Source organism: Pleuronectes platessa, chromosome 23, assembly GCF_947347685.1.
Source record: "Pleuronectes platessa chromosome 23, fPlePla1.1, whole genome shotgun sequence".
In the NCBI taxonomy this organism is placed as follows: Eukaryota; Metazoa; Chordata; class Actinopteri; order Pleuronectiformes; family Pleuronectidae; genus Pleuronectes; species Pleuronectes platessa.
In genome coordinates this window covers 10114322-10126817 of record NC_070648.1, presented here as the reverse complement: position 1 = coordinate 10126817, position 12496 = coordinate 10114322, and the positions used below count along the sequence as shown (strand labels likewise).

At 44.1% G+C, this 12496-nt stretch overlaps 1 protein-coding gene across 1 annotated transcript; it reads right to left on the bottom strand.

Annotated features, from left to right (window-relative positions):
- Positions 1–10366: 10366 nt before the first annotated feature.
- On the bottom strand, positions 10367–11700 carry LOC128430352 (uncharacterized). The gene is made up of 2 exons (XM_053416397.1): positions 11566–11700; positions 10367–11490 (listed from the first exon to the last, which is right to left on the bottom strand). Exon 2 carries the CDS (start codon positions 11298–11300, stop codon positions 10383–10385), a length of 918 nt encoding a protein of 305 aa, XP_053272372.1. The 5' UTR covers positions 11301–11490; positions 11566–11700; the 3' UTR covers positions 10367–10382.
- Between the last annotated feature and the right edge of the window lie 796 nt (positions 11701–12496).

Genomic DNA, 12496 nt, shown 5'->3' with positions numbered 1-12496 from the left:
AAACAATAGACCAATAATATGTGTCGATGCTGCCAACACACTGCCAGCCCTCTGTAGCCAATTGGCCGGCCCAATCGGAGGGAATTTAGAGAGAAAGAAGAGAAAAAAAAACAGTCACGTGGGTGCAGCATCCGAGATGGTCGCGTGTTAGGGTGGCTCTTGTCCTGCACATGCTATTTTTTGAGTTATTAATGTAAAACGCATATATTTAAGTAATCTAACGCTCACCCTGAGAACTTTAATTGCTCAGATAGAATACTCTCGGTCAGGGAAGGATAAGAAGACATGGCGACATCGAAATATTTCAGAAACCCTCCGCGCTCGTCTACCCGGAAAAGCCCGGCGCATGAAGTCGACCTCGAGGACGCTGACGCTCCCCTTATAACCATGAACACATCAGATAAGTTGGAAACGCTAATTGCAGAAATTTTGAAGATGAACGACACACTGCAAAACGTTGCAACCGACGGATCCGCTATTAAACAAACAACGGCGGAGCTGAATAACACGGTGACGGCCATGCAGGAGAGGCTGGGCGAGGCCGAGGTGCGTATCACACACCTGGAGGAGACGTCGGAGCAGCTGCTGAAGGACAAGGGGAGCAAGGATAAACAGACGGAACAACTATGGAACCGAGTACAAGCCCTTGAAAACCACAGCAGACGAAATAATGTGAGGTTGGTGGGACTGAAGGAGACCCTCGGGACTAATGGGACGCTGCTTGATTGTGTTCGAAAGATTCTGACGGAGGGACTCGGTGTTGAAGCTGACGGGGAGATGGAGATAGAGAGGGTGCACAGGCAACTGGCACCGATGCCGTGTACAGATCAGCCTCCAAGGCCGGTGCTGATCCGCTTCTTGAGGCAATCCGCGAGGGATGCCGTGATCAACGCAGCCAAGGCAAAGCGAGGATTCGTCTGGGGAAAATGTCGCCTATCTATGTTCCCGGACATGTCTAGAGAGCTGGCGCAGAAGAGGAGAGCGTTCACACCGGTGAAGCGCAAATTACACGAGCTCGACATTAGATACACACTGGCTTTCGCCGCAACGCTGCACTTTAAATGGAGAGGAAAAAACTTGAGCTGCAACACTGTCGAAGCCGCGGAGAAAGTCATGAATGAGCAAGGATCGGGAGGAGCTATGGACTGAGATGAATGGAGAGGGGTGAGTTGCTGTTTGTACCCGATGTGAGACTATGCGTTTTGTACTGAACTGAATCGACCCCTGTGCGGGCCAACGAGAGGCTTCTCCTGACACGGACCGGTCTGCATGGGAGCGGCGTTAATCCCACGGACCTTATGCGTGTTATCCTTTTCTTTTTCTTTTTCTTTTCTTTGTTCCTTTTTCAGCAGCGAGGAGCGTTCAGCACTTGGACTCCGGCTGAGTTGTAGCAGCCGGACACCTTTTGTTTCAACTTTATGTACAAGCCCAGTTTGTATTGGTATACTGTGGTTTTGTTATGTGTTCAAAAACAGGCAGGTACAGGTTAATGAGTGGTTATTATAAGGAGCCAAAAATTGTTACATTTTCTATTACGAATGGTTGCAGACATACATTTAAAGCACAGAGTATCTCATCTTCCTTCTTTCTCTTTTTGTTTCCTATTGATTTTATTATTATATTATTATTTTATTTTATTTTAGAATGGAAAAAAACATGACTAGTTAAGTTTATTTCTTGGAATATAAATGGATGTAGCAGCCCTATTAAAAGGAGGAAGATATTATCATTTTTGAAAAATAATCAGGCAGACATTGTGCTGATACAGGAGACCCACATGCAGGGTCTGGAGGCGGAGAAATTTAAAGTGGGATGGGTAGGACATATATTCCATAGCTCATTTTCGAGTAAACGTAATGGTGTTTTGATTTTGGTTCACAAGAATGTAAGTTTCATTTTGTTAAAACAAACTAAAGATGCAGAGGGAAGGATTATCTGTGTGGAAGCAGTGGTTGAGGGGGTGCCTCTTGTATTATGCAACATATATGCACCTAATAGGGGAGATCCTAACTTTTTCCACGAGGTAAATAAAATACCGGGGGATACTGAGGGTGAAATTGTCCTAGCTGGGGATCTCAACGAAGTTATGGATCCAGTACTGGATAAGAGCTCATTCAGACCTCCTCTCATGACCAAGGAGAGAGAAGCCTTACACATGATAAGTAGAGATGTTGGAGTAATGGATATATGGAGGCTGATAAACCCAAATGTGAAGGATTTTACTTTCTTCTCCCACTGCCACAAAACTTATTCTAGAATAGATTTTTTTCTGATAAGTACTTCCCTGGCAGATAACGTGGCTAACTGTGACATAAAAGCAATCTCCCTTACAGATCATGCACCGGTCGAGTTGTTTATTAAGGCCAATCTAAAAACTGAAAGGAGAGGTAGATGGAGACTAAACATTGGCATAATGTCGGACTCAACTTTTAAAAAGACAATGGGAGAAGATTTGAAAAGCTTTTTTGAAAGCACTGAAAGCACTGAAGATATAACTACTGTATGGGAAGCCTCAAAGGCATATATGAGAGGAAAATTTATAGCACAAGCCGCTAAAAAGAAAAGAGAGAATGTTACTAGGATTAAAGACTTGGAGAAGGAGATAAAAGTGAAGGAATTAGACCTGTCGAAACACTTTTCTAATGGGAAGTTTCAAGAACTTTGTAAGCTTAAATACTCTCTACATGATATTTATAATAAAAAAGCAGAATATGCTCTTTATAGACTGAAAACAAACTTTTATGAAGGTGGGGAAAAAATGGGGAAATTACTAGCCAGACAGTTGAAGGAAAAAATCTTTGCTAATACCATACCAGTTATAAAACAGGGGGGTGCACAATTTTTTGATGCTAAAGATATAAATAAAATATTTCAACAATATTATGAGAAGTTGTATACATCCTCCATGTCTCCTAGTGCCCCACAGGAAGATATAGAACAGTTTCTCCTTAATGTAGACGTACCCAAGCTCCAGCCTCAAGAGGCGGATGGTTTGGGGACACCTATAACCGAGGATGAAATAAGGAAGGCAATTTTTTCAACGAAAAATGGGAAGTCACCGGGTTATGACGGGCTCCCAGTAGAATATTATAAAACATTTGCAGATAATGTTATACCGGTTTTACAGAGGGTGTATCAAGAGATATTTGATAAGGGTCGTGTAGCTCCAACTTTTAATGAAGCGGTAATCTCACTAATTCCCAAAACAGGTAAAGATGCAGCAGATCCCTCCAATTTCAGACCTATCAGTCTGCTCAATCTTGATTGTAAGATTCTCACAAAAATCTTAGCGACACGTTTACAATTGGTTTTACCGAGCATCATTCATTCCAGTCAGGTTGGTTTTATGAAAAATAGAACTTCAACTGATAATGTTAGACTCTTGCTACACCTAATGTGTAAATCCCAAAATACTCCTATAGCTGCTCTCTCCCTAGACGCAGAAAAGGCCTTTGATAGGGTGGAGTGGCAATTTCTGTTCTCCACCCTATCTCATTTTGGTTTCAACTCCAACTTCATTAAATGGATAAAAATGCTGTATAAAGAACCCAAGGCAGCAGTGATGACAAATGGAATAATCTCTCCCTTCTTTAATCTGACCCGGGGAACTAGACAGGGATGTTCATTGAGCCCATTATCATCTTTTTAGAGATTTTAGCGGTGTCTGTTAGAGCACACCCTGGAATAAGAGGTGTAAGGAGAAGAGACAATAAGAGGTTTGGAGACAATGAACATAAATTATTAGTATATGCTGATGACATTTTAGCAGTAGTATCCGAACCTCTGACTTCGCTGCCACATCTGATGGACACCATCCAATCTTTTTCTAAATTTTCAGGCTACTCCATCAACTGGAGCAAATCCGAGGCAATGCCTCTCTCCAAGTCATGTATTTCATCTATGGTGGAGAAGTTTAATTTTAGATGGGTATGACAGGGAATGAAGTATCTTGGCATCAAACTTCATGAGGATATAGACGAAATAGTGGCACTTAACTTTAACCCTTTACTTCAAAAGATGAAAACAAACCTTGATAAGTGGGGAAAACTAAAACTGACATTGTGGGGAAAAATTAATGTTATAAAAATGATAATTGCCCCGCAATTCAGTTATGTGGCAATGATGCTACCGATCATTATACCATCCACCATCTTTAGACAATTGGATGATATAATAAATCATTTTTTATGGGTTGGAAAAAGACCACGAATTAAATTGAGAAAGTTGTGTGCACATAAAGAGAAGGGAGGGCTGGGCCTGCCAGATCTTAGATTGTATTATTTAGCTTTTGAGATGGCTAAAATAGCAAGGTACTGGCGGGCTGCAGAGGGTGAGACAGCTTGGATGAAGGTAGAAAAGGAGATATGTTCGCCTTTCCAACCTATAGAAGTATTGTCACAAAGAAGGTCTAACATTACAAATCCAATACTTTTACATTCAAGGGATGTTTGGGGTAAAGCACATAAAATGTTTAAACTTACACATACTCTACAAAGATATTCATCATTGTGGGATAATCCCGATGTCTGCATTGGGAAGAAACCCGTGTACTGGAAACAGTGGCACGCTAGAGGTTTAAACACCATTAATGATCTATTTGAAGATGGAGTGTTTTTGTCATATGATAAGCTGTTGCAGAAATTTGATTTGGTGGGAAAAGATCATTTTTGGAAATTTTTGCAAATGAGGAGTTGCATTACCTCAAAGCCATACAATATTACCGATAATATGATGAGCGATTATATGAAACTTCCACTCAGAAAACGAAAAGCCTCACAATTTTATAAAATTGCTAATTCTTCTCTCGGCAATGACTCTAACCAGTTAAAGATGATTTGGCAGAGGGACCTTGGTGGAGAGATTAATAGTGATAGATGGGCAGTAATTGTGGCTGATTGTGGTAAATATGTGAGAGAGGCAAGGGGAAAACTTACACAATATAAGGTATTACATAAATTCTATTTCACACCATCAAGACTGTATAGGATGAAACTATTGGGTGATGATCTGTGCTGGAAATGCAAGGAGGAAACTGGTACTTTCCTTCACTGTATGTGGGAATGCGTCTTGATTAGACCTTTCTGGACTCAGATTCTAAATATTTTAAGTAACTGGCTTGGAACAGAGATTCCCCTGAGTCCAGAGCTCTGTTTACTGGGGGACAAGTCTCAATTACCCAACATAACCAAATGTAATTTTTCTGTAATTTCGGTGGGTACAACAACAGCTTGCCGAGTTATCTTAAGACATTGGAAGGCGCCAGAAATTCCACAGGTGAAAGAATGGGTATGTGCAATGACTGAAACTGCATCCTATGAATGTATGCTTAGTAGATTGAGTGATGACAGTGAGGAGGGGGTGACTCCTTGGGACAGGTTTTGGAATTGCATAAAGGTAAATAATGATCCCCACTAGGACCCTGGTTTTGTTGTTTTGCTGTGTTGTTCCTGTATAAAGAAACATGTTTAATTTGCCACGTACCATGCCTGTGAAAAGTTCAATAAAAACTTAAGTTATAAAAAAAAAAAATAAAATAGGTTGTCACAGGTTTATAAACACAGGTGTAAAAAAACATAAATAATTGTAATATTAGCTTAAAATATAAATCTAAAACAGCAATGACAACCAAGATAAAGATTAAATATACATTATAGAATATAAAGCCTTGTCCTGGAGATCAATGTAAAAGGCATCAAGCTCGTAGTGCAAGAGAATTATTATGCCTGTGACAGGCATAATAATAGCCTATATATATATATATATATATATACACACAAAAAAAGATTTTGATGAGTTGTGACATTTGTGATTTGCAAATTAAGGAAGTAATTAGTAAGTAGTTTCCAAGAAGGTGCATAAAGATATGTCATGAACTGGAAAAAGAATGATTGCATCTGCTAAATATATACAAAGAACACAGCAAGCACAACAGTAAAAACACCTCTAAAATATAAAATTCAAACAGTGAGAAATAAGGTGCATAGTGAAATATAATACAAAACGAATGATTGTCTCTGTCAAATATTAATATATATAATATATACAAAGAGCCCAGTGTCAGAGCATTCGAGCGCTGCTCTAAGGGGCCTGGGACTGAGAGGCCAGAAGCTCGTCCACTGCCATATGGAAGTCTGTGATATTTACAAAAGTCTTTCCAGTGAGGCCTTTGGATGTGGATAATTTGGATTGCTGACAGTATGTTTTCTTCCTGTATTTTATGTGTGCTTGAGTGGACTGGCCACAAAGTGCGCATGTGTGCTTTTGCACTGTGCTCTGGGGCCGTGTAGCGCCCAGCTCTGGTTTTTTCCTCTTGTACAGAGTAGATCTGGCTTGTGGCAGTGCGGGAGGCGGCAGGAAAACAGGCGGCGGCAGCAGCTGGGGGGGAAGAGCTGGTCTACGGAGTGGCAGGAACACGAACACGGGCTGGGGCTGGGGCTGGAGTCCTGCTGCCGTGGTGACCGTCGCTGCCGCTGCCGCTATTGATTGCTGAGGTTGGGGTGCAGACGTTAGGTTGTCATGCGGCACTTTGCGTTTCCGCGTGCCAGCCAGAGATGGAGTGACCTCATACTGCACTTGAGGTCGGCTGGTGTGCGGCCTCTCATCCGGGAGCTCTGCAGCGGGAGGTAGGCTGGTGCTGGTGATGCTCTGCGGACGCTGGAGGATAGACAAACCTCGATCCGTCACGTTTGTGGCTGAGAAGGCTTCCTGTCTCCTTATGAACTCAGCAACAGATTTGTTGTTCATTTTCAGGATGGGAATCCCTAGTTTGCTGAGTTCAGCGTCATCCACGGTCACTCTCTGCTGCACCCGCTGGTAGAGTGTGGTGATCTGGTGCTTGAGAGGGGAGCCGCGAGCCTTTTTCCTGCAGTCCGGGTGAAGCCAGAGCTGTTTAACGATGCAGTACATCAGCCGGTTCTTCCTGGAGTCAAGCAGGTGGGCGGGAGAGAAGCGCTTGTTAAACTTCAGCTTCTGCACCAAAGAGGCCTCGGCCGGATCTCCGTTGGTGCGGCCAAACAGAGCGTTCCCCCAGCGTGCAGAGTAGAGGCTGTCAAATTGTTGGATGCTGCGGTCGTGGAGGTCAAGCTTGTTCCAGGCGCTGACTACTCTCTCTCTTGTAGAGTCACTAAGAGCAAGCTTTCCCTCCTCCAACGCAATTTCAACGAGAATGCTGCTCAGCTCTTCCACATGCTGGTACCCAGGGAGATGATTGGGGCCGGACACATCCTCTGTGAGTCTGTGAGAACCAGATTCCTCTTCAGCGGAGCCAGGTCGTCGCTCTAGGCGTCTGTGGCGTAGCCCACATCATCTTCCGTGGACTCCTCTGTGTCGGCAGCAACCTCCTCTTCATCGTCTTCATCCTCCACAGTCTGAAGCGTTTCTCTAGTTTGAGCGTAATGCTCAGAAGCGCTGAAGGGCTGGGAAGATTGGGCAAAGAGGTACTCTAGCCCAATGCGCTCCTCACCAGCAGGAACTGGAGGCCTGAAGTTGATCTCCTCCACCTCGCCAAACAGGTCTTGGCACCGCTTGTTAAGCCGATCTGTCAGGGGAGACATGTACACTCGATTTTTTTCTGCCCTTCTGGCCTTTAACGCTGCCTGACTCCCAGTCAGAGTTCCAGCGTGCGATGCCACTGAGGAGGTATACCTGGAAGGGGACGGCAGCACAGTGCTGTTGCTTCCTCTCACGGTGGTATAGTATGGCATGCGCACACTGTTGCGGGTGACGACCTTCATGACAGTGTACATGTCTCTCCCTGGGGGATCCTGAATGCACTCCAGGTGCTTCTGCTGGTTCTCCCAGACCCGGTCGATGGCTGCAGCGTCCTTAAACAGAGGGACCTGGTTCTCATCCAGCCCAGCTGCTCCCTTCAGGCTGTTGATGGCTGTCTGCACACGGAGGAAGGACTCCTGGGCTCCCAACGTGATCCTCCTGACAAAGTGGCGGAGATCTTCTTTGCTGACGTAGATTTCAATCATCTTCGCGTCAGTCAGTAAGGCATACCTGGTCGTGTTTCCTGCACGCATGGCCTGGATGAGCAGCGCCATGTCATCCTTATTATAGGAGAAGACAGCTGCAGAGAGCGCAGACTTAAACAGTGCATATTTAGGATGGTGGTCTGTCCGGACGGCCGCATCGAAGCGCTTTATCCAGTGGAAGATGTCCAGCCGCACCATCATTCCACTGTTCGCCCAGTCGCTGAAGAGATGCTCCAAAGAGGAGACACCATGCACCCTGCAGCAGCCACGGTCCACATACATCAGCTCAGGAGGGCCCTCTCCTGCTCTCCTGTAGCGCTCCATGAGGCCGTCAGCCATGGGCTTCAGGCACGTAAGAGACTCCTCGCAGGTGAACACCGACATGAGGACCTGCCCCAGCTCGTTGGCCACGTTGGTGCACCACTCTGCAGTGCCTCTTCCGTGACCTGAAAGCTTCTTGCAGATCTGATGACAGATAAAACACAAAGAAAAGGGAGTCAGACATTTGGTATAGAATAAAGTATTAAAAAGTAACTCAGAGGGGTGTATTCAAACTGCTTTTTCAATAGCTGCCTCCCTTCCATTAATCATTTATCTAGAATTATTATAATCTAAATAATAAACAGCATATCCATCAAAAAACCCTTCCCATCTGCACTAACAATATTTCAAAACTCATATGCCACTACTTTAAATGTGTACATAATGCTGTTATTAATATAACAAATGCAATACTACAAACATAAGTACAATAACTAGTCAGTCTTTGGCTCATACAGTTATTGAAGTATTGATTATTAAATGATGCACATTGAGACACTTGTTAAATGAAACATTTTACACTGTGTTAAATTTACCTTCCTGGTGGAGTCATACTTGAGGACTTTCCCGAACGTGGACATGATTTGTGTCCGGTAGTCCTCAATGTGCTCTGCCTCATAGATCAGGTAGGCTTTTCTCAGAAGCCTCGGCGACGGCAGCCCCCTGCGCGTCGGCGGCTTCTGGTATTGATGGCCCAGAGCACCTGGAGGCAGAGAAGTGGATTGTTATATTATACGGAGTGTGTGTGTGTGTTATTTAGCTTATTAAAAATACATTAATAAGCTAGGTACGACAGATATGATGAATGAAAAGCACTCGGTGGGAACGAGAAGCACAAGCCGAACATATTAGTTAGTAATATTAGTAGGAATGCGACTCTTACCGGGTGAAACGGTGGTGACTTTTTACCTTTTTCCATCGTCGCTGAATTCGCGGAGAGCGTCAAGTGCGAACGTCGGGGAGGGGGAGGGCTCTAGGGAACTGTAGACTCCGCGCCAATGGGAGGCCGCCATTGTCTACACTTCGGAGGAGAGTGTAGACTCCTGGCCAATGAGCGGCCGGCAAGTGTAGACAAGGGTAGACTCCGAGCCAATGGGCGGCCGCCGTTGGGCGATGGACCGTGGCGATGTGCAAACCCCTGAGCAAATCATTGTCATTAATGTAGAAGAAACTTTGTTTTTGTGGTGTTCAAAGCCATATTGTTTTCTGAACACCACACAAACAAAGTAGTTTAACCTTTGCCCTCATGCAAGCTCCACATTGAAAGGTTTAAAAAAGGCAAAACAACCTGTATGGAAAGCTATCACTGGTGTGGATCTGTTTACATTAAAAGTGCCTTAGCAGGGCTTAAGTACAGCTTATCACCTTTATGTTTGTTGCTACTGTAATAGGGGAATGTTCTGGATGAGGAATTGACTGTCTTATCTTGTCATGTTTATGATCTTTTATATTCTGTTAATTGTTGTATGAAAATAAAGGTCAGAGAGGTTTATTGGAGTGCAATTTTTGTTTTTTTAATAACTCACATTTTCAATAATAAAATAGGTTGTCACAGGTTTATAAACACAGGTGTAAAAAAACATAAATAATTGTAATATTAGCTTAAAATATAAATCTAAAACAGCAATGACAACCAAGATAAAGATTAAATATACATTATAGAATATAAAGCCTTGTCCTGGAGATCAATGTAAAAGGCATCAAGCTCGTAGTGCAAGAGAATTATTATGCCTGTGACAGAGGTAACGAGTGCATATAGCCTATATATATATATACACACAAAACAAGATTTTGATGAGTTGTGACATTTGTGATTTGCAAATTAAGGAAGTAATTAGTAAGTAGTTTCCAAGAAGGTGCATAAAGATATGTCATGAACTGGAAAAAGAATGATTGCATCTGCTAAATATATACAAAGAACACAGCAAGCACAACAGTAAAAACACCTCTAAAATATAAAATTCAAACAGTGAAAAATAAGGTGCATAGTGAAATATAATACAAAACGAATGATTGTGTCTGTCAAATATTAATATATATATAATATATACAAAGAGCCCAGTGTCAGAGCATTCGAGAGCTGCTCTAAGGGGCCTGGGACTGAGAGGCCAGAAGCTCGTCCACTGCCATATGGAAGTCTGTGATATTTACAAAAGTCTTTCCAGTGAGGCCTTTGGATGTGGATAATTTGGATTGCTGACAGTATGTTTTTTTCCTGTATTTTATGTGTCCTTGAGTGGACTGGCCACAAAGTGTGCATGTGTGCTTTTGTACTGTGCTCTGGGGCCGTGTAGCGCCCAGCTCTGTTTTTTTCCTCTTGTACAGAGTAGATCTGGCTTGTGGCAGTGCGGGAGGCGGCAGGAAAACAGGCGGCGGCAGCAGCTGGGGGGGAAGAGCTGGTCTACGGAGTGGCAGGAACACGAACAAGGGCTGGGGCTGGGGCTGGAGTCCTGCTGCCGTGGTGACCGTCGCTGCCGCTGCCGCTATTGATTGCTGAGGTTGGGGTGCAGACGTTAGGTTGTCATGCGGCACTTTGCGTTTCCGCGTGCCAGCCAGAGATGGAGTGACCTCATACTGCACTTGAGGTCGGCTGGTGTGCGGCCTCTCATCCGGGAGCTCTGCAGCGGGAGGTAGGCTGGTGCTGGTGATGCTCTGCGGACGCTGGAGGATAGACAAACCTCGATCCGTCACGTTTGTGGCTGAGAAGGCTTCTTGTCTCCTTATGAACTCAGCAACAGATTTGTTGTTCATTTTCAGGATGGGAATCCCTAGTTTGCTGAGTTCAGCGTCATCCACGGTCACTCTCTGTTGCACCCGCTGGTAGAGTGTGGTGATCTGGTGCTTGAGAGGGGAGCCGCGAGCCTTTTTCCTGCAGTCCGGGTGAAGCCAGAGCTGTTTAACGATGCAGTACATCAGCCGGTTCTTCCTGGAGTCAAGCAGGTGGGCGGGAGAGAAGCGCTTGTTAAACTTTAGGCACTTGTGCAGGCTGTACCACTGCCACATCTCCTGAAAGGTGAAGGACTTAAAGCGACCCTGTCCATAAATGGCCCTGTCCACATTTTTCTCCAGGTGGCAGGAGACTGAGGGGAAAAACTCCACATAACGGAGGAGACAGTCCTTCACCCAGTCTTTCTCCCTGGTTCCTCCTGTCCTGCCCGGGTCCTAGCTCTCCGCAATATGGCGGTCAAGCAGACTGAAACACACAGAACATGACGTTAAAGTAAGAAATAACGACTTAATGTGATTCTCTGTAGTGAAATATACTCACTATTTTAAGTAGCCCACATCATTCGCTACCAGCCACATGAAGCTTTGGCCAGCATATTTCCCAAAGGGAATAACCAGCTGGCCAAGGTAGAGCTTCATTGAGGGCCTGGTAGTAGTGACGAGCCGGCATCTCCTTTTTGCTGAAGATTAAGACATTGGAATGGTTATTCTTAACTAATTCAGTTTATAAGCTCTAGCACACAGGTCAGGTCAGGTGTAAAGTGATATGTATGGTTCATATGCCCATCGTGCTACTGGGATAATAATTCAGATTTATTACCTTCATCACAAGCCGTCTGAAGGTCCTTGGGACGGCGCTGGCTTGGAAGCCTTTGGGCCTGTGAAAGGCCCTGGCCTCTTTGGTTGCCTTCAGGACACATTGCTGCCTGTCCAGGGGCACAGTGGGGTCCAGAATGGGCAGCAATGGGTCCGCAGACGGTCTGCTGCTGCTGGCTGTACCTGAAAAAATATTCACCAAAGTGTTTTGGGACTTTTTCCCCAGGCATTCATTTCATACTATATTTGTAAATGATGACATAATAACATAAGTGTTTTCACGCACTCGGCAGTTTATTCTGCTGGCTATACATAACGTATAGACAATGGAAGTATGCATGTTATAACCATACAGACAAAACATGCATGTTATAAACTAACCTGCTGAATGGGTCGCTGCTTCGGAATCCATCCTCAAATACAGCTAATGTGTTGCCTATTAAAGTTCATAGAAACAAAATATCAACGTCAAAATGTAGCCCATGTTTTTCTTTACATTCATTGGCGCAACAACAACAACACTAGGGGGACTGTAGTGTTTTTTCTTGGCCTTTTTTTGAGGGCTGCTATGGCTATGTCGACTTCTGATTCATAAATATACGAGTGGGCTACATATTGATGTAATATTGGCAAGTTTAAGTCAAGGTAGGTATGAT

Bases quoted from the DNA above. Each gene is read 5' to 3' on its own strand.
- LOC128430352 (XM_053416397.1), bottom strand. From the start codon at position 11,300: ATGTGGCAGTGGTACAGCCTGCACAAGTGCCTAAAGTTTAACAAGCGC.